This window comes from Eulemur rufifrons, chromosome 28 (genome assembly GCF_041146395.1).
Source record: "Eulemur rufifrons isolate Redbay chromosome 28, OSU_ERuf_1, whole genome shotgun sequence".
Classification (NCBI taxonomy): domain Eukaryota; kingdom Metazoa; phylum Chordata; class Mammalia; order Primates; family Lemuridae; genus Eulemur; species Eulemur rufifrons.
The window spans coordinates 63,788,637-63,811,086 of record NC_091010.1 but is presented as its reverse complement, the minus strand read 5'-3'; the positions used below and the strand labels follow the sequence as shown (position 1 = coordinate 63,811,086).

At 53.0% G+C, this 22,450-nt stretch overlaps 1 protein-coding gene across 1 annotated transcript in view; it reads right to left on the bottom strand.

Annotated features, from left to right (window-relative positions):
- Window positions 1-277: 277 nt before the first annotated feature.
- Window positions 278-22,450, bottom strand: part of HTRA1 (HtrA serine peptidase 1) — a 48,244-nt gene continuing 26,071 nt past the window's right edge. Inside the window, exons 4-9 of the mRNA XM_069459974.1 lie at window positions 6,636-6,830; window positions 6,106-6,138; window positions 4,785-4,899; window positions 3,944-4,001; window positions 2,476-2,571; window positions 278-992 (exon numbers count right to left, since the gene is read on the bottom strand). Coding sequence (XP_069316075.1) covers window positions 824-992; window positions 2,476-2,571; window positions 3,944-4,001; window positions 4,785-4,899; window positions 6,106-6,138; window positions 6,636-6,830 — 666 coding nt within the window. The 3' untranslated portion in view covers window positions 278-823. The remainder of the gene's footprint in view (window positions 993-2,475; window positions 2,572-3,943; window positions 4,002-4,784; window positions 4,900-6,105; window positions 6,139-6,635; window positions 6,831-22,450) is intronic.

Genomic DNA, 22,450 nt, shown 5'->3' with positions numbered 1-22,450 from the left:
GTCTGACTGCGTGATATATGGGGTCGACAGACTGCTCTGGATGCAAACACAACTGTTCTCAAATCCTATTTCATAAAGCCCGGTGGCCAAGCACAGTTGTTCATAGCACTGGTGAGTCCCGTAAGAAGATTTTGAAACAGCTCCTAAGATAAAGAGCTGAACCCTACGCGGACAATGTGGTTTAGTGAGGAGCCCACTGACATCGCAATCATTTCAAAAGGACTGCAACCAGCTGTTGGCAGGAAAGGAAAAGAAACACACCAGAAAGAAACATATGAAGAAGTATTTTAATAGCTCAAACTCAAGGTCATCGTGCACCCAATTCTGAAGAGATTCCTAAAAGAGGCGACTTTGGCCTTCTCGGAAGCCAGCGTTCACCCCACCCGCCCACCGTGGTCTCCGTGCAGCCGCCGCCTCTGGGTGCTGACTCGGAGGAGAGCACAGACACGCCCAGCCCCACTCCGCTCCCACGGGCCTTCTCGTCTACGCATCGGATCAGCTGTATTAGTTGGACTAAGATGATGATTCAGTTAAAGGGAGAGACAAATGTTGACTGTCTAAGCAGGGACAGCCCAGGCTGGCAAGAGAAAGCACACTGGGTACATGGGTTACAGAAGGGCAGAGCTGCTGCCTGCGGACCTGCGACGGTACACTTGTTTTGCCTGCAAACTATCAAGAAGGATTCTGTTGGCCAGGGAGATTCCGCTGAACAAGCAAACTGGCGGTCGGAAGTCGGGTGTCCTGCGCCACCAGCCCAGAGTCCTCGTGCGTCGTCCACCGGAGAGTCTTTGAGGGAAACATGGAGTCCAGCCCATGCCTCTGCCTAGGGGTCGATTTCTTCGGGAATCACTGTGATCATAATGTCTTCGTTGCCCCTGCGGACGACCATGTTCAGGGTGCTTTCCTTTTTAATGACGTCACTGACGTCGTTGGCGGAGACCACCGACTGTCCGTTGATGCTGATGATGACATCGTTTTCCTTGAGCCCACCACTGCAACACAGAGGGAAACACAGCGGTGATATTCCCGTTCCTCCCGGGCTGACTGCACTCTGACAGACGCACAGTTTAAAACATAAACGTCCAGAGCAAACAGGGTCAAACGGCAGTGAACTCAGGTGAGAATGGTTTAAAGTGGCCTTCTAGGTCCTTAAGGGTGGCCTTTGGACTGAATCCAAATTTTACAGAACAAATCTTATAATTATTTTAAAAATAAAATAAAAATGCAAAAGATGAACAAAAATGTATTTAAAAAATAAAAGGATTTTATTAAAATAAAAGGCTGCAGGTTCCCCACCCCTGGAAACCATCAGTGGACTGCATTTCCTTTTGAGATTTTTAGGCTAAATCATCAATTGTGTCCAATGCAGAAATGCCCACCAGCACTTGTGTGGCCTTATGACACACTCACCCTAAAGGGGGTAATATACCAGGGACCATCTGCCTTGTAGTGTGACTGTGGCCAGCATGCATGTAATGGGTGTCACAACTCAGAAGGCAGTTCCTACCAGGAGGGTGGGTTCCTACCAGGAGGGTGGGTTCCTACCAGGATGGGTGGGTCCCACCCAGGAGGGTGGAACGCCTCTGTTAGGAGACACTTCCTTTGGGTGGGCTGCCACTCTGAGGTTAGCTCTTATACAGGACAGTGTCGATATACGGTCATGGGGTCTAGCACAAGGACCTGCAAATTTTTTCTGTAAAGGGCCAGATAGGAAATATTTTAGGCTTTGCAAACCATATGGGCTCTGCTGGAGCTATGCAACTCTGAGGTCGTGGTACAAATGCTGCCACAGACAATATATCATAGACAATATTTCAGTGGACACTGAAATTTTAATTTCATATAATTTTCATGTCACAAAACGCTATTCTTATTTTGGAATTTTTTTCCAACCATTTGAAAATGCAAAAGCTATTCTTAGGCCATGGATCCTCCAAAAGCAGGCGGCAGGCCGGATCCGGCCCCCAGGGCATAGTTACTGGCCCCTGGTCTCGCACCTCTCTGTGGATATTATGTCAATACAGGTAACAAACCCTGATGGCTGGCTGAGCTGCTTCTTCTCACGTTACCTTGATGTCCTCTGGGTTATCTTTCTAGAGGTGTTGACAGATGTAGCCTGCCTGGTAATAGACACAGTCCAGGAGGACTCTAGGAGGAGGTGAGTCCCAAAGCCTAGGCCAGGGTCACTGCTGGAAGTCTTGGGGACACCGCTCCTTAACCCTCTCCCCCCAGCCAGGCCATCCCAGAGACTCATCCCGAGGTCACTACTGTGCTTCCCGTCGGGATGGCCCGCTAGGAGCAAGGACGTTTGGAGACAGAGAGCGCCCTGCTGTCGATGAGTCCCTGAGATGTCCGACCATGTTTGTCAAGGACCAACACTGTCATCTGCAGCCATATAAAGGAACCCCACTCCCTCCCCTGCTGCCCCCAGGAACCACAAGAATATCCGGAAAAGGGAAAATGACTGTAACTCACGCCTCTGCCGGGGTATCAGGAATGACTTCGATGATATACGCTCCTGAGATCACGTCTGGGAAATCTCGGTGCCGATCCTTCAGCTCTTTGGCTTTGCTGCTCGGGAGAAAACACACCCCCGTCAGCGTAAGTGACAACGGGCCTTTCTCGGCCGAGACTCAGCCCTCACCAGTCTCCTTCTTGTCCCCGAGTCTAATGTAAAATTCCCCCAGGAGTTCTGATTCTACTTTAAAATTGATGGGCTACTGGCATCAAAGATTCACCTGGTAACAGCAAGGGAAGTGCTTTAATCATTATTATTACTAATTAATTGATAGTAGCTACCATCTGGTTTGTAGCCCCAGCTCTGCCACCTGCTAGCTGTGTTACCTCGGACAGTTACTTAACCTCTCTGTGCCTTCATTTGTTCACCTGTATAGTAACAGTACTCTACAACACGGGCTGTTGAGGTCATCTCGGTAAGGCGCATGGCCCAGTGCCTGACCCAGAGTAAGCACGTGATAAATGGTGGCCAGGGACTCCTGCCACCACTCACTGACCCGAGCCTGCCGCACACCAGGAAAGCCTGTGCCGTCTTCCTCATCCTGGAGAGAAGGAAACTGAGGCATTCGGAGGTCAAGTTGTTTCCAAGGTCACAAGCTGGGAAGTATGAGAGCTGGGACGAGAACCCAGGGCTAACATCTTACCCTATACCTCTGTCTCTCCTAGTTCCAAAGACAAATAACTGATGACATTTTAGTCTTGGAAAATCACCCCATTTTCTGGAGTGCTAAGAAAGGTACCACCACTCATAATATGTATCAAAATATAGTAATATTTTAACAATTAGTCAAATAATTCATCATAATGCCTAACAAATCAATATATCTGTTATATATTCTGTTCTTTACGACAGTTTCAGCCATGCCAGTTGAGTCCATTACCAGGACTCATAAGATTACACCCGAGTTTTCCTCCAGGTTAAAACACCAGGGTGTCATCAGCCTGCCAACCACAGGCTCCAACTTCCACCAGCTCGGGGAAAACAAGCCCATCCGTCATTCACTCCCTCATGCCGGGCCTGACCTGGCATTCCTGGAGCCACGGCCCACGTGCGGCAGAGCTAATGAGAGGCAGGTGCTCTGGGGCTGGGGCCCTCCCGGAACGTGGGTTGCAACAGAACTCATGGGGAGAGGAAGGCATGAGCCAGAGCGAACCCGCCACCCACCCCCTTCCGACTGTTCGGGCCTGTCTTCAAAGAGGACGGCAGAATCTTCTAGACAGGAGGGCCTGCTGCAAACGAGGGAAACCAGCTCAGCTCCCAGAAACAGAAGGCCTGCAGCTGTCCTCTTCCCAGTACTAATTGCATTTTAAGCAGAAACTGAGATGTTTGGAGGCAGCATAAACTTTCTCTTTCAGGGGCACCTATGAGCACCTTCTAAAGTTCAGGTTTATTTAAATTTAAGACACCCACATCCTGTTTACCCACCTGGACGTGAGTGACATCATTCGGATACCAATATACTTCTTCTTGGTGATGGCTTTTCCTGGTGTGACAACAAAAGGACACAGAAGGTCAGCCCAGTTGGCGGGTTTGCCGGGGACACCAGGAGCCAGAGGCCCGACCCGCCAGGCTGCAGTGCGAGGCCAGGGCCACAGGCGGAAACTCCGAGAGGCCCGATGGGGTCTCGGCTCTGCCACGGCCACTGTCCCTGGCTCCTTCTCGCTCAGCCCTCAGCTTGGACGGAGCTCTCCGGCCCACCCCCATCGCCAACAGCCACCCCCAGTCTCTCCCTCCCCGGCCGCCCTGCTCCATTTTCCTGCGGGCACTTACTGCTCTCTGATATTATTTGTTTATTTGCTGTCAGCACCCCCTGCCGCAGCAGAACATAAACGTCACACCTGCAAGGGCCCCTGGTGAGCCACCCACTGCCGAGCCCCCAGCCTGACTCAGCAGATGGGCCAACAAACATTTGTAGACTGAACGATCTCCCTGAATCTGTTTTCTCATCAGCAAAATGGGCCTAATAATTCCTACCTGCTACGACAAAGGCTTTAAATGGCATAAATGAATAATTTAAGTGAAATCATGTACAGAAATCACCTAGGATCATGGATGTGAAATTTCCACGACCAGAGGGCAAAAATGGTCACACATCTGTGACCTAGTACCAGAGGCCTAATAGCGTGCATCCCCTTTCCTTCTTGGTAGGAGACGGCTTGGCTGGCTTAGGGGCTGCCCTTTTTCCCTTCCCCAAGTCCCCAAGGGGCGGCTGAGCCACAGGCCTGAATCTCTGGAGCCCCTGAGGCTGTGTGCACCTTGCTTTTACCTTTGGCCTGTCGGTCATGGGACTCGGTTAGGAACTTTTTAATCTTATCAGATGGGATTGCAAAGGAGATTCCAGCTGTCACTTTCAGAGTGTTAATTCCAATCACTTCACCGTCCTAAAAAGCAAGAAGGAAACGGCTTATTGAATTGTGAAGGTTTACCGGCAGGTGTGCACCAAAAGAGAGTGGAGAATTCATATGAAAGAAGTCTTTGAGCTATTTCAGAGAACAAGGAGGACTGGAGGGAGGAAGTCCCGGGGTGAGCAGGGTGAGAGGCCTCAGGACACTTGGGCAGCGTAAGCCAGGCTCAGCCACGGAATTGACACACGCTCTAGGTCAGCACGCAGTGGTCACCTCGCTGTAGGCACAGATAGTTTCAAAACATATGCTATTTGCTCCTTTCACAAGGAATATATTTAAGGAGGCTGTTCAGGCCTTGTGCCTCTCCCAGTTCCAACAATCTCGAGATGGCTCTGCTGCAGTCAGGGAGAAACACCTGTGGGCTCAGGGAGACGTGCTCCGTCACCAGGCAAGCGCATCTCCACTCGGGCAGCGACCCCCGGGGCAGAGCAGGTGGCATAATCACGCCTCATTTCTCCCACTGGGAAGGGACAGCTGCCAGAGAGTCTAAATCTCGCCTCACACACTTCCCGCGAGCAAGCGCTGAGCTCTCAGTCCCTGACACCGAGGGACCGTCTAGGAGGCGCCACCATCCTGGGCCTTGCTGAGATGGCCTTGATGTCATTGTCTATAAATGACCCCTGAGCTGCCCTCTGGCTCTGACTGTCTGAGATTCCAAGGCTTCGGTTTTTATGCTGAAGTATTTCAGTGTAGACTTAAGTGATATATCTTCGTGGGTGGGTAACTCCTCCTCATTCCAGCCAGGCCTTCGGGGAGGGTTCCTGGCCAAGAGAAACAGTGCGGATGAACCCAGCCAGCTCCCTCGGCAGCCCAGGAGACCTAATCTGGAGGAGGTGCCTTTCTGTGACAGGCCAGCATTGCTGCCACCTTCAGCCTGCAGGCCTGCTCCTTTGCCTACGCTGCGCTGGGCCTGAGTTTCACTGCGTTTGCCTGTAACTCTGAAACACCAGCGCGTCCTCTGGCGTGACACTTCAATCCTCAACTCCAGCATGCCTTACGCTCTCCAGAAAAGATCAGTAGGCTAATTTACAAGGATGCAGTACACTCACAGTGCTCACTTTGAAAGAATTAGATAATATGCTCTGGCAAGCTCGTGTTTGAAAAGAAAGCAAAAGCATTTTTAAAACACAGTATGTACATAGATAAAAACAAACAAGTAATATAGGTATTGAAGGTTCTTACCAGGTTCACTAATGGGCCTCCCGAGTTTCCGTACTGCAATTAAACAGAAATGGGAAGGTTATGTGTGTGTCAGGGCATGGTCCAATCTGCTTCCCCACCTGGCTGATGCTTGAGCACGGTGCCTGGAGTAGGGGGCACGGCTCTTCCCTGAGATGTGTTCCTGTCGACCTAAATTTGCTGGATAAAAATGATCTTAACAATTTCCAGAAAGTTCTGGATGTGCCATACACAGGAAATGTTTTGCTCTGAAGCCCAGAGGCCAAACGCTTTGCTCTAAAGCACCTAACGCAACTGCTGCTTCTTGGCATAAGGCTGCTGTGCACCCAGCCCAGCATCACAGCAGCTCGGCTCTGCACACTCGCCTCTGTGTGACCCCTGTCCTGCGGCTGGCGCTGGCATGCACACGGTTTGATCTAGTTCCGTCCCTTCACACAGACTGAGAGAAAGCTCGGGAATAAAACCTCTGCCGACTCCTCTCCTCTGGCAAAACCCTGCCCCAGCCCGCCGGCGGCCCAGGGACGGAGGCTCACGTTGATGATGGCGTCGGTCTGGATGTAATCCATGTCCGAGTTCCGGAGCCCGAGCTCCTTGCCGCCTCGCTGGGTGGTGCTGACGATGCCGGTAGTGACTGTGTTTTGAAGGGAAAACGGGCTTCCGATGGCGACCACAAACTCTCCCGGCCGCAGCTCCGAGGAGCGGCCCAGCAGCAGGACCGGCAGCTTGCCCTGGAAGCACAACATGAATGTGGTTCACAGAACACAACGGATAAAGGCACGGATATCGTGGAATACCAAGCAGGGACAGTGACGGGCCATTCTGAAAAACCAGGTCTGGTGGAGAAAGCAGCTCAGGACTAACATCCCCTTCCTGGGGGCAAGGACCGAACTTCTTGTCCCACCCGCTGTGACATTGTGAGCAAACATCAAAGCTGCATGCCAAGCAAACCCTGTGGAGGTCACTGGAGGCCACTTCAAGGTCTTATCACATCTTGAAGCTATCAGCACAGACTTGCTCTGAAACCTCAAGGCAGGAGACAGAGGGTGATAAAATGGATTTAGGGTTTTGGGCAAGACTGCCTGGGGCGGTCTTAGACAGCAAAGCCCCAGGGAAGGATCTGGAGCCGGGACACCCCGTGGGGCAGGTGGTGCAACCTGCCCGGACTCATCCTGTCTCATACACACACCCACCCTGAGTCCCGGAGTACTGGGAGCTCTGCGGGCAGGAATCACACTGACTCGGCTCGCTGCGCCCCTGTGCACCGGGCAATGCTGGTGAGACGGGGGGATGGAGGGTGGGGACAGCAAGGCCTCCAGGACCTGAGACACCAAGACCCAGGTGGGCTGTCTCTCCTCTCCTGAAAGGTCCTCTGTCACCCACCCCTGCTCCCCAGACAGGGCAGGCTGATGAAGAACCTGCCCAAGAAGCCCTGATGCCCAGCGCCCTGCGAAGGCTAGATAGCGTGGGGAGCCCCCAACAGCTCTTCACCACAAAATGGGACAAGATGAAGCCAGCTGCAGTCACTGGGGCTGAGACGCTGAGGAGAACCACATGAGGGTCTCCCCACTTCCATCAGGGAAGGCGCTGGGCCCGCTTCTCTCCCTGCCTCGCGCCGAGCTAATCTCCTGGGTTCCTTCAGCCTTTGTTCAGAGTCACAATGAGCAGCCGCCCAAACAACACAGACGGGGCCCAGAAAGCAGAGAGCCGACCCAGCCCTGCTGCAAACTGCAACTCTAGAGGCTCATGCTTGTCCAGGAGGGTAGCGTGGGTGGAACCCAGGGTTACTCGAGCAGACACGAGCCTATGACATGAGGTGATCACTATGCCCATTGAACAGACGAGCAAACTGAGGCCCTAAGAGACTAAGTGACTTGAGACAGAGCAGGGTTTAAACCTGGGACTGAGACCCCAAACCCAGACTCTCTCACCCACTACACAGTGCCAAGCCACAAATGATCCCCCAACACATACTGAATAAGGAAGGTGCTGGGTAAGAAAACTCACGGAGGGAGAAAGGAATGTTGAGGGAAGGGCCTGAGACCTAAAGCTGGCTTTAGGAGACTGCACGAGGAGGAGCGACGCCGCTCAGCTCACGGAGACCGAGAGGCCCAGCAGAGCGTGTGCGTGGCCGGGAGCGCAGACCTGGGGCCAGGCTGCCTGGCTGAGATCTGGGCCTGGGCTTACCGCCACTCAGGTGCCCAGGTTCCCATCTGCAAATGACATGGTACACCTGTCTCACTGGCCCGAACAGCCCTGTGCACACCGCCTGGCTCGTGGCAGCTTCATCTAAGTGCTGGTTAGCGCCGTCAGGACTAGGTCTGTGCAGACCCAGCGGGACAGCCCTGCCAGCAATGCTCGCATGAGCCAGTCTGTGTCACCCAGCTGAGGCACAGGTCTGCCCTGACGGTGACCCTTTCCCCTTGGGGTCGCCTGAGGCTGGAGCGTGCAGGGCTGCAGGTGGGGGTGCAGGCCTGCAGCACCCCCACAGCCCCCCACTCGTCCAGCTCATCGGCATCCAACAGCACACCCGCAGCACGGCGTGTTTACCCTGGGCGCGTGCCAGCAGCCCCTGCCAGCAATGACCTCAGCGCTCACAGCGTGCGGGTGGGGCGGGAGGCAGGGCTGCCCGTGTGTGCTCGGCCACTCTGGGGGAGGTCTGCCGGGGACACTGCTGTTCCTTCAGGCCCAGGCTGGCTGGAAAGCCGTGTCTTTCTCTGAGGCCTTCAGGGCCAGACTTGCGGGGCAGGGAGAAGTCAGCACAGGCTGCGGGGCTGCCCAGGAAAGGAAGACGCAAGACAGGAGGTCCAGCTCAGACCAGGAAAGGGGGCCCAGCCTGCGTCCACTCAGCCACACCAGAAAGTTACGAAGCAGGACTCGCTGTGGAGAGATTGTTGTTATTGTTGTTTTTTAGAAACAGGGTCTCACTATGCTGCCCAGGCTGGACTCACACTCCTGGGCTCAAGCCATCTGCCCGCCTCAGCTTCCTGACTAGCTGGGGGACTACCGGGGCGCCACCACACCCGGCTTCACTGTGGAGACCTTAACTCGCACTTAGCTCATGCCCATCCCTGTCACCCGCCTGCGCCTCCCAGGAAGGGAGCCAGACGCAGGCTCTGTGGCTCGGACCTAAAGGCAGCTCTCCTGCAGCGCTCCTCTTCTGCAGTCTGAGCTCGCCCGGAGGACGCGGGGAAAAGGACACACTTTGGGGGAAGCTGTGAGGACAGAGGGGACAGGCTCCCAGGAGGGGAGGAGGAGCCCAGGGGCCTGCACACTGCCCATCCATGTTCCCAGGGAGGGCCAGGTCCCCAGGGGACATTGCCTGCACCCACCACGGGGCCCAGAGCACCCTGTGGACAAGCCACACTCAGGTGGCCACATGGGCTTGGGCGAGGTGGACACCAGTGACGCAAGCCCGGGAGTCTCCCCAAGAACCAATCCTCGCCCAAACACAGAGGAGGAAACATGGACACCTAAGTGGCCACCTAGTTAAGCCTGCACGGATGGGCATCTCCAGTTATCGTCTCCCTGAAGTTTTTATTCACACCAACATTTCATAGGTTGTCAAGCAAGTGGACACATACGAGGGTGGCAAGGTCTTATATCGTAAACCCGGAGCTTAGGAGACAGGGATGAGCCTTTCGCCTGCCAGAGGACGAAGCACTTTCATGACAACTTTAGGAGTTGGGGCATATTTCCCTCCACCCTTTTTACTGATGGGGAAACTGAGGCTGAGAGACGGAGAGTTCTTACAGCCCGTGAGCAGCCTGGCTAGACAAGAGAACAGGCTTCCCAGGTCCCGCACCTGCACTTCCAGTGCGTGTTACCCTGGAATTCTAATTACAGGCAGAAATCTTTGCAAGGGAGTGACGTGTTGCAGAGATGTCAGCCAGGCCAGATTTACAGCTGTCCCCTGAGGTCAAATTGCCTTTGGGGGGCCATTTGGCCCCAGCTCCCTGCAGGTGCTGGCTGGCTGCAGGAGCATCGCCCCGTCAGCTCATTCCAGACCCAAGTGGAGCTCATTCTCAGCCGTGAGCCCCACCTCTGGCCTGTCTGCTCGGCAGCTATACCTCTGCTGGCCAAATTCCGACTTGGTAATTGAGCACTTAATTCCATAGCTGTCTAGACATTCACTCCATGGGGGGATCTGGGGGAGATCCACTGCAGATACGGCTGGAGACACACAGCCATGCTGCGACCTTGACTTCCAGAGGCCACGAAACCCTGCGGGGTCCACTCATTCTTACACTAACGTCCCTTTCTGCTGCCCATAGGCTGGTTCCCACACCGCCCACATCAAAGCATCCCCAGGCTCCTGGTGCAGACGCTCTGTCTGAGTCTGTCTTTGAAGTGGCACCAGCTACAGGCCATCTTGAAGGTCCCATCCCCTCTCCTCTGGGCCTCCCTGGAGCCTGCCAGTGTGCCTAGAAGTAGCTGGGGCAAACACCCGTCCTCCACCACAGAGGAGAAGGCCAAGGGGAAGGGGAGGGGACAGGGCACGTGTGGGTCCCAATCTTCACACCAGATTGTTACACTGCTGGGGAGAAGAAAATACAAGTGGGCGTGGGCACAAAAGCAGAGAGATGGCAAATGCAAACCACTGAGGCTCCACAACTAGGAGACCCCAGACAGACACCCCAGACCAGACCCCACCAGGAAAGCCCAGAGCTCATGTTCGGCCCAGGTGCTTCCCGGGCAACAGACATTCTGCAGCGAGCCCGTCACACGGCCAGTTCTCACGATCTTAGGACAGAGCCCGGGAGGCCAGTAGAAGAGAAGGGACATCTGGGATGAAATGCCTACTTGTCCCCAGCCTGCATGTGACTCGAGGATGTTAAACAGTGTCCTCACAACAGAGCCAAAGAGAGAAGGACTTTGAGAACACACACATCCGCTAACACCAGGTTGCGAGCTCACTGCTACCCAGGCCGGTGCAGAAACGGCTCAGGTGACGGTGGCTGCAGTGGACGCCACGCCTTCTTACCACATCTGTGTACGTTACTAAATTCCAGCCACAGGCACGGCACTGAGCATGCCGGAGATCTGACGCTAAAACTTGGAAGAGGCTGTTCCGTAGCATGACTAAAGACAGCTCCTGCGGTTCGTGCATTAACAGATTACAACAAACAAACAAGGACAACAGGCCTGGCAGCCTCATTTTCACCGTCCACTGCCTACACGAGAACTTTCTCAACACATTCATTGCGTGTCCCCCATGCGCCTGGCGTGGGGAACATGGAGATCAAGGAAATCCACCCCTGCCCTGCAAGCTTGGTCTGGTGGGCAGGGACACAGTCACACACAGCCACCGGGACACTCACTAAGAAGAGACAAAGCCCAACTCCCTCGCCACGGGCAGCTCAGCCCAGAATCTTCCATAAGGGCTAAACATGTAACAGCACTAAAAATGATTTGTGTGTATCAGTCAGGGTGTTTTCAGCTACAAGTAACAAAAAATCCAATTCAAAACAGAGTGCATGTCCACCTGGCCGAGGGCAGGGCGGGTAACTTCGGAGGCTCGAGAACGAGTCCCCTTCCTTCTCTCTGTCCAATCCCCTTCAGCCTGTTCTCACAGTCCCCAGATGGCCACCGTCACTGCAGACACCACGACAAGACGGGACAGTGCCCATGGAAGTGTGTCTCTTCAGAAGAGCAAAGAAACTCCAGAAGTGCCTCAGCACACCCCTCACTGGTCATAGGGTCACTCTCGACCACTCTTTGGTGAGGAGAACACAGTCCCCGTCGCTGCCTTGGACCCCTCAGGAATGGGGTGGAGTCAGGGGAGGCCTAAAGAAACCCAGGGCTCTGCCAGCAGGGAAGAAGGCTGTAGAATGGGCAGCCATGAGCGTCCCCCAAGGCGTGGGGAAAATGTTCATTTTTAACTGATGATCCTAATACCAGCAACTAACGACGTTTAGAAAGGACTCTAATGAGGGTCATTCCTTCACAAAGTTTCCTTGAGGGGTGGGAGCAGGAGCAGTCTGCTAAAAGGGAAGCAGCGGTCTCAACAGCTCCATGGTGGTGACCGCAAGATTCCAGCGGTGGGGACAGAGCCCGGCCAGGGCAAGAACCCACTCCCAGTGCGCGCCTCCGTCTACACAGCTTTCTCAGGCTCTGCCATGTGCTGGGCTTTGGTACCCCACCGCTGTGTGACACAGGCAGGACAGCTTCATGCCTAGTTCGCTGGTGACGGGACTGAAGGGCCCCCAGCGGGCGGTGCTGGTGCTGGGACTAGAGCCCTGCGGCCCCCCCGACCTCCACTCCAGGCTCTACTCAGCAGCCCACACCCACCCCCCCGATGCTCAGGGCACAAGGCCGGTGGCAAGGGAAGAGCTGCTCTGTGCCCCCAATAGTCCCACAGGGCAGGGGACGAGAGTGGGTAGAACATAGAACTGGGAAATGGGGCAGTTTAAGAAAAATTAGAACAGAGACCATTCCTGAGGGACCCCAAGGGAGGGAGTGGACTGCATGGCTTCAGCTTTGAGGGCACCATGCGTGCCGTCGGTTCCACGACTGAGCCACGGCTGGACCACAATGGCCGGAACTCCCCCAGGGCAGAAACGCTGGGCCTGTCCTGAGTGATGCCCCGGGATGGCTCTCCAACATCAACCAAGGTGGGGCAGAAGAGATAGATAAACACATGTGCGTGTGCGCACACACACACACACACACACACACTGCCCCCTCAGGCTCCACATACGCTGCGAGAACACTGTCCAGGCAGCAGGACATCTGGGGCCAGTCTTGGTCCTGTATTAACACACTCTGTGACATGGGCCACTTGATAAGCTTCTCTGGGTCTCGGTTTTACCGTCTCTAAAATAAGGGAGTTGAGCCTGGTGATACCCAATGTTCTTCTCTGCTCTGACACTTAGGGTTCTTTCCAGAAGACCTGATTTCCAAAAAATCTACGAGCAGACAAGAGTTAAAGGGGTAAGATCAGAACAGGCACTGGGGTTGCCAATAAAGCTCTTTCCGTACAAGCCCCCATGGGGCGGACTGATCCTTGCTCCCCTCTGTGGCACTAAGAGGGCGATTCCTGGAAGTCTCCAGGTGTTGGCTTGGCCACTAGTGCTCCAGAGAGGACACAAAAAGCGATGACCCATCAATATTTCAGCTTCCGTTCAGGGTTTTCCTAACGGTCCTCAGGCGCTCACCTCAATCAACCTCATTCTCTAAAGCTTGGAGAGAAGAGAATTAAAACAAACCAGTAAAACCAAAACTAAACGAAAAATTGGCAACTGTTTTCAGCCTAATGAGCCAAGTCAATGACTTCTTTCTCTCCTCTGAAAAGTACAAAGTGCTCCCGAGTTACAAAAATGGTTTTGCTGCTGAATCTGCAGGATCCGCTGCATCCGCCGCCGCTGCCCAGCACCCTCAGTTCCGGGCTGGGGCTCCCAGGCCGGCCCTGCCGTGGGTGAAGTTTGCTCCAAAGGCTAATGTTGCAGCAACTGGCTGTGACTCAACTGAGTGACTCAATGTGCCTTCTGGAAACAGTTATGCTAACCTTTCATTTTCTTTAAACAATATGCTATGGAGAAAATAGCACATCCCCCACACCCAGCAAGAAGCAGTCAGTGCCGCAGAACTTGCAGGATTCCCGAGCAAAACCAAGCCAGGCTGCCGGAGAGTCGTTTATGGGGATGTCACCACCTAAGGACTTGCTAGAGTGACCCGACCTGGGTGAGGGAGCACGTGAGCACGTGAGCAGGGCAGGGGGAGTGGAAAGGTGACAGACGGATCTGCGGAGTGGGCACCCAGACAAACCAAAGGTTTGCTGACTTGCTCCTAGGGTGGCAGGACGAGCTACACAACGTGTGGGGACCAGCGTGAAATATAAATGCAGGCCCCTTGCTCAGAAAGCAGATAAAAAGTGCTGTTAAAGTTACTAAAACTAACTACTAAAGCTTTCTCCTTTCTTCCACATTCTCTCTCTCCACCTGTCATGATGTTTTTTATTTGCTAGTTATTGTCGTGGTCCTTTGAGCGTGAAGATACTCACAAAGCAGCAAGTGCAGACAACCGGGGGCCTCGCGGCTCTGTGTTCTGCCCACCAGCTACCAGACTGTTACCGGCCTCCAAGTGGAGCTTCTTTCAGGTTCTTGGTGAAGGTCAGAAGAAAAGAATTTCAGGATGCACCAGGTAAACCAAAGCGCTCAGCTTTCATCGAAAGTGAATGTACTCTCTCAAGAAAGAGGGAGCGGGCAGGCTGGAAAAGAGCAGCTGCAACAGGAAGATGTGATTTTTGGCCTTTTGAAGTCTCACTAATTGAGGGGAGGAATATTCAAGACTAAGGAGTGGCTTTTACTAAGAATTTGGGTAGTAATTCCTAGAATTGGGTTCCCTCCCATTTTCATACTTTATATAGTTGTTTCAGAACTGCCATGGTGATTTCAAGGGTGGAGAAACTTAAAAACCACAACGCAAATGATATTGTAATTAACCAAAGTTCACCTAAGGTGAGCTAGACAGCTGGCAAGCTGGTTGAAGCTGGTTCTTGTCCGTGGTTATGGACTGCCCTCAGTTAGGCTTTCATACCTGCACCAACTCTGCAAGCTCCTGCATCCAGTCTCAGCCGTGCATTGCGTTCTGGTTGAAGTTGGGGAAGTCAAGCCAGGTCTCTCCCTTTCTAAGGACCCACCACCCCAACCCACAGAGGATGGATGACCCTCAGGGCCTTGATGTTTCTGTGCCAAGATGCATTAGTTACCTGGATCAGGGTGGGAGAGGCTTGCCCCCACCCAGTGGCCCACCAAATGCCCATGGCATCATCGGCCCAGCCCAAGCCCTGCACCACACACCGCACCACCAAGAAGCTGTGGGGTGTGCATCCCGCACCCCTTCCAGGGTTGGAGGGTAGCAATGACCACTGCACAGAGACAGGGCGGGGAAGATCAGGCAGGGCCAGGGGTCCCATGGGACCAGGGAGTGGGAAGGCAGTAGGAGGACGGATCCTGCCCGGGCCAAACCTCCAAGCCCCCTGAGCAGCCTCCATTATCTCATTGGACTTCACTTACAAAACAGAAATTCAAGGATAAAATTAGAACAGCGACCTCAGAGCACAAGGCCCATGAGTACGCAAGTCACACACCTGTGAAGCTGGTCCCGCCAGGGGAGGAGGCGGTAGCCCGAGAGTGAGATGCTTGGGATCTGAGCTAGAGAGGGTGAAAGTTATCAGCAATGACAAGGGCAAGGATAGGACCTTGGCAAGGTCAAGGGTAGCTGCAGTGTGTGGAGGGGTGAGAGCAAGGAGCCAAAAGGTTAGAGCAGGAGGGATCTGCTACGTGATCACTAAGATCCCGCCATGTACAGACTCAGAACACTGGTGTGATCAAGTTGCCATCGTTGCCATCACAGCTTCCCCAACTGCTGTGTTGTTACTGCTGTCCAGGGAGGGGAGTGGGAGAGCGAGCACGGATGGGACGGTGGCAGGGTGGGAGAGGTCTAGGTGGGAGAGAAAAGGAGAGAGAGAGAAGGAGAAAGAGAACAGAAAATGGCTGTTCAAAACCAGAGAGTGAGAGAGCACCCACAAATGAAATAATGAAACCACCTTCCTCCTCACTGTTTGTAAACACCACCACAATATTTAGTCTCCTTTAAGCTGTATTAAGAAATGTTTGCCGTTTCAAACATTCCCTTACTCTTGTTGTTTCAACCACAAAATGTCAACAATTCTATATGAGAGCCCAAGGACCAGTGATTGTATATATTCTGCGGCATCCAGAGGAGAAAAATCACGGTCTGGGTCAAGCATAACTTGGGTCTTCTCCGTATGTCAGCCCCTTTGATACGTCCCCTTTTATCCACTGACCTCAGTGTGTCAGATACTGCCATCATAGTGTCTGGCCATGGCAGATGCTTAGTAAATATTTATAAAATCAATAAATGACTAAGTGAAGAAATGAAAGAATGAACAGTCTCCCTCAGGATCTTAAAGTTGGGTAATAACTGGGGTCAGCTAGGCCTGGCGTTTCAGTTTGGGCAAGTGACTCTGGATGTGGCCTGGTTTGCAGCTGCCTGCGAGGTTGCAGGCTCAGGGAGGGGAAGGGCTGCTCATGTCTACCAGCTCCCAGTGGTGGGCAAGGCTGTGGTCCTCGTCTGCTTGCTGCGCTCAGCATGCAGCACACAGCGGTCACTCAGTGTGTGCTGAACTGAACTGAAGACACGGGCTCCTCATTACCTACGACCACTTAGAGCTGGTGTGGGCCCCACATGCGGCAAAGTTGCCCAGGAGACAGCATTTTTAAAAAATTTATTTAATAATGTTTAAAAGATGTATACCTTCCTCTATATAAAAATCATCTGATATGGTCAACCATTAGAGGCATATTATAATACATTAATTAAATATATATTCATGACGTAAAACGGGGACAAAGGGAGGGCCAATGGTTTCTGTGAGCTGCCTGGCAGACAAAACAAAGAGGGAAATACCATGAGTCCCGTGTTCCTGTTACCAGATTCTGGTGTTTTGTTTAACCAAAGTGACTTGTTAATTAGCTTATCTATTAGAATAATCAGTCCTCAATTCACACGAAGGTCTTATTTCCCTTGTCATAGAAACAAGTCTGGATGATTTCAGAAAACCAGTTATGGGAAACTGCATCTATCTTGCTGTGAATGAGAGGTAACCAGATCATGATGAACTTTCGTACTTTCGGACTCTCAGGAGATTGCCTACTTAAGACACCAGAGCTCTCCACAGTATGAGCAGGAACCCCACAGAACCAAGGCCTAAAAGAAATGTAGACAGTATGCAGAGAAACAAGCTAACCAGAAACACTGACTTGTCTTCTGGAAGGTTCTACCAAACTCACTGGAAAATGAAAGTCTGCACCGAATCCAAGATTCAGGTCCTCTAGGCTGGGCAGAAATGGGAACCCGGGTAACTCCACCCGCAACGCTCATTCTCCCCCCTGTCCCCTCGGCTGGCTGTCTCTGTCCTTCCATCTCAGCTTGGAAGTCACCTCCTCAGACAAGCTTCCCTGCCTACGCTGACTGCAGAGGTCTTGACACCCCCAGAGCCTTTTAGTCTTTCTGTTTGCTTCCCGCGTTGTACTTATCGCTGAATTTAGTCCACTTTCCACATTCCCCGCTAGAGCTCAGGCCCCACCTAGAGCTCAGGCCCCCCTAGAGCTCAGGCTCCAGGCATCTGCCCCCGGCCACTGCATCCTCAGCACCTAACAGAGCGTTTGGCCAAGACAGGTGCTCAGTGCGCAGGTACAAAACCAGTGAGTGAATAAGGAATAACTGAGAGTGAACAAACCAGACCTTAGAAGGTCTACGAGGATCTTAAAATTGGATAACAATTTATAAAATATCTTGGAATTCTGGCAAACTCCTTTCCATCAGTATCACAGAGAAATAGGCAAAAATAAGGCCTCTGGTTGCTCACTCCAGCAAGACTAAAGCTTTATCTTCAGGAAAGAAACACGATCCCCCTCAGGAGAAAGCAGAAAGCGCAAACAAAATCAGCTTCTCTGTCGCTCCCTTGGCCACTTAGCACTTCCCCTCGCTCCGCTCCGCTCTGCTCTGCTCTTGTGAGCAGATCCACCTCCCAGCCACTCTCACTCTTGTCTTCTTCAGGACAAGGTGGCAGTCACCTACCACTGGGGCTGGCAAACTTTTTCTGCAAAGGGCCAGAAAGCAAATAGTTTTGGCTTCACAGGCCATACAGTCTCCATCCCAACTATTCAGCTCTGTTGTTGCGGGGCGAAAGCAGCCATAAACTCTACCGAAACGAATGCTTGACTATGTTCCAATAAAACTTTATTTACCAACAACAGATGGAGGGCCAGATTTGGTCCACAGGCTGTAGTTGGCCAACTCTGGCCTCTAAAACACTGTCACACACTAAACCGTCAAATAGAACCAATTTATGCCCCTCCCCTGCCCCCCCTCACCCCTGCCGCCATCCCTAGTGAAGAGAACAGGAGACATTCCCAATGGGGCATCTACAGACTCAGTCCCACTGACTTGGGAACTGCTTTGTCAGAACCATAAATAATAGTCTTGATCCAATTCCCTGAAAACAGAGTGCCAAAGTGAAAAAAGGCATTACCATATTAAGATAAAAATATAGCCGAAGAATTTCCTTAACAATCAACTAATTCTTGAAACGGGGCCAGAGAACACACAAGGGCTCCAGCCTCGAGAGTTTGGGGAACTGAAATACTTCTCATGCCAGAAGGAGCTGCAATCGGAGCAGCAAGGAGCCACGTCCCCACCCGCCTCTGCACGGAGGCTGGCGCAGCATAAAAGGCAGCTTCTGCTTCGCTGTCTGCATGCACATTCCCTAATGGAATATCGATTCCCACCGCCCTAAAAATGGTAACAATCAATACGGTAATGGAAGCCTCATCACGTCCACGGGGTCTGTGGCATCTTTCGCAAACGTAATGGTAGCCCTCTGTGTTCTGGGAGAAGAAGAGAGAGACTGCAGAAAGACCAGCACAGAGGGAGTGGGGGAAAGAATCCAAAGTGGAAAAACACAGAGACAAAATCAGAGGGCAGCCAGGGCATTGCAATCTGCATTCCAGGCTCCTGGTCCCTGTGCAAGGATGAGTGACAGGCTCCGGAGGACAGCAGCAAAGGCTCTGCGTTATCTGATCTGCTTTTGGACAAGCTCATGCGACTTAGCAGGCTGACGATTAGGTTGCCTGAGGAGAACTGGCATGAGTCACACCGAGCACCACTCCTCCCCGCTCCCCGACCCTCCTCGCCCAGATAACTCAGTGCAGACCCGCCACGTGCAGGGCCAAATTCTGGCTGGGAGAAGACCAGGGTCTGCTAGGCAGCTCCTGGGACGTCTGTGTGAAGGCCCCTGGGCGCACCCCCCAAGTGACCCTGTTCTGAACTTCATGGAGATCGGGGTGTCAGCCTTCCTGCCCCTCCAGCAAGCTCAGCAGTAAAAGGACCCTCTGCAAACAAAGCTGCCCCAGTGCCCAGAGGTTTCGCTCTCTGGCCACTTCAAACAGGTCTGCGGGTGCCGTCTGCCCGAAGGTGGCCAGGGATTGGCACAGGCCTTCGGGGGGTAGAGAGGAAAGAAAACCATCTCACAAGCCTCGACAAGGCCGTCTCCAAATATTTACCTGGCTGTTGGCGTCAGGGAAAAGCACCCGCAGGAAACCTCACTGCCTCACCAGCGCTTTGAGCTACCAGGGACCACAGTCCCAATGTCGTCCTGGCAGGCCCATGAGGGAGGCAAGCAGGGTGTGGGGGACACCGAGCAGGGAGGGTGGGGGACAGCGGGGCAGGAGAGGCCAGGAGGGAGGGGGCCCCAATCAGGTCAGGCCTTCCAGACCCTTGTAAGGTAAGGAGTTAGGATCTCTCCATACAAACAGTAGGGAATTTTTAAAGGGTTTTGTATAGGATGGGAAGGACATGATCTGAAAGATGCTTTTCTCTAAGTTTCCTAATCAGCACAGCTGGAAAAACAGCTGTATCAAAAGGAACTTTCCCCTCCTACCTTCTTCAATACATGCCATTATTTCTTCCCGTACTCTGGCCCACGGAAACCAAATAGCTCTCTCTTTACTTTCCTCTCTCCCCCTCCCTCCCCACACTCCCTGAAGTGCTCAAGGAAAAAAATAAAACTACATGGAGAAAATGCTGCCTTGGATGAAAGTTAAAAATATTCTGCACATAGCCAGTGGCTCATGTTAAACACATTTGGAAACGGTCTGCGTCCAAGCTGCTTTCTATTAAAATGTTTACATGCACGCGGTCCCGACTTTCTGCAGCTGCCATTCCCTCCCCAGGCCCAGGCCGGCCCCAGTCCTGCATCCCAGAGGAAGAGGAGTTTCTGATTCGGACAGAAACACAGCAAGGCGCTGGACGGGATGGGCCTGCAGGGGGACACCCTCGCTTCCCCAGCTCAGTGGGGGGCAGCGGAGCCGGCAAGGGGGCTGCTCCGTGCGCCCTCTCCCAGAAGTTCTTCCGGGTCTCAAAATTCAGCAGGCCCAGCGCGTGCACACGTGTCTGCTCAGCAGTGAAAAGCTGAAAGAGTCCTTTGGTCACAAGCCCAGAAACATCTCTGGCAACTCCAAGCCACTGGAGACGGGAGGGGAGCTCCAAGAAGTGGAGAAAAAGCAGACACACTGGGCTCAGAGAGCGCAGGCGCCCAGGCAGTGGGGTCTCGGCGGCAGGGGCTACGGCAGCCTCACCCAGGTTAGTCTTTCTGGGGGTGACACCAGCTGCAATCTGCAAATCCAAGAGGAGCCTCTGCTTGTCCTCAGAGGGTGGGGAAAGAAGTAGACGCCAGGAGGAAATGCTAGTGGCTGCTGCTCCCAGAAAAGGGGGGAGGTGGATGTCAAGTGGACATGAGAACAGATGTCCACGCTCATTTCCAGTTCAGTAAAAGTGTCAAGAATGCCACATGCAGGAAGGACAATGGCAGTCTGCCTCACAGAGAATCCTGCAGGTGGAACTGTGATGCCGGGGGAGGAACTGCGCCCAGATTAGCAGCCACCAGCTTAGTCCCTGGGCCGTTGGGCATGGTGGGCCATCTCACCAGCTTCCCGGGTTATTCCTAAATGGCCCTGGGGGTGGCTGATCTCACACGACAAGGCGCCATGTGGAATGATTTTCCTTCCTTAAGCCCAGTTTTTGTTGGTTCTGTTATGCCCTCTTGAGTGTTCCTGATCTGTTTCTTCCTTTTTCTTGTCTCAAGATGACACAGGGCAAGGCACACTCATACCCAACCACTGCCCACCACACATTTATTCAGTCACGCGCTGAGCGGTGACTCTATGCTCCTATTCCCGAGGTGGCAGGCTCCGCCCAATCTGAGCCTCGTTACAAACTAGACCCTCCCTGCAAATAACCTATCACCAGAGCAAGGGAACAAAGGAGAAAGAGCTGGAAGAGATGTTTTCACTCTGCCTACTTCCAACTACTATCAGCAAAAAAAAAAAAGCAGTTTAGTCAGTGGAAAAACAGTCTTTTGTGTGGGTGCCTGCAATTTAATATCCTTTCATTTCCGATTGCATTCTGAAAAGCCACATCAGGTCAATTTCAAATTTTCAAGCCCCTTTTTTTCAGGCTTGAAACACATGTCAAACAGCATGCTGCTGGCTGAACAGCTAGACTCCCGGGACAGCAAGAGCCACGTCAGACTCACTCCACAAAACTTGTCCACTGAGATCATTCACATCTTGCCGGGACATGTCAGGGATGACACAGGAGACAGCCTCCACCTTGGCTCAGAATCGGAAAAGAATACCCCCTGGGCAGAAGCAGTTGCACGGTATGCGCCCACACATTCCAAATGCGGAGTTACTCAGAGGGCGCAGCTCACGCAGTGCTCAGCCCGGCGCCCGGCCGCACACAGCCGTGGCCCCCGCTGCAGGCTGCCTTCCAAGGGCTCCGTGGGGCTGACAAGTCCCCACGTGTGGCCGCAGCTGTGCTATTCTTGCCGCCTCCTTCCGGTGAGCCTACCACATCCTGGACACCTTTCTAGCAGAGTGTTCCTAAACGGGGACGTGCCAGCCTTCCCATGGGTTATTTAAGGTCAAGCTGTCCCATCACATCCCTCCAGCAGTGGCCGTGGGTTTGGGCACTTGGGCGGCAGCAGCCCAGCTGGCTCGGGGGGCTGGAGGAATGAGGTGTAGCCGTACGGCCTCAGACAGCTTAGTGAAGTTCTCTGAGCCCCTATTTCTTCCTCTCTAAAATGGGGACAACACAGCTATCTTGCAGACTGGGTGAAAATTAGAGATGAAGGCGAGGCCCAGCCCAATTATCTTGTAACCAATAAACACATTTTGAAAGATTAGTTGTTGCTAGAAATTCCACGGTAACCTAATAGAAATAACATGCAACTGTAACCTCACTGAAGCCCACAGCAGGCACAGAGCCTGCATCTACCCTGGGCCTCTTTGGCCATGCCTGGCGACAAAGTCACAGAGAGGTTACAGGAACGTCGGGGAAGGAGGAGAGGCAGGTGTAAGTGTGTGAGCTGGTGGTTTTCCAAAATGCTGGCTGCGAGGGAGCCTGGGCTCAGGTAGCAACTTGGTGCTATTAAAGAAAGAAGAAGAAGACCCAGCATCCAGAACCCAGAATCCAAAATTCTACTGCCCAACCAGACATGCAGGGCTGTTTCCAGAAGCCAGTGTACCTGGTGTGCTGTCCAGTAGCACAAACAGCCTGGACAATGTGTAACCTTGTCTGACCTCACAGCCAACTCCAGGTAAAGGGAGGCAGGCAGAGACCTGGACAAGAGACCCCGCCTGGCTCAGTCTTTCTGGTCTCTTCCTTGGCCAGACACAGGATTCCAACGTACCCTGATTCTTCCCTTCATCTGAAGTCTAGAAAATTGTAAGAATGTGAAGAATCCGGAAAACACAGCTCATTC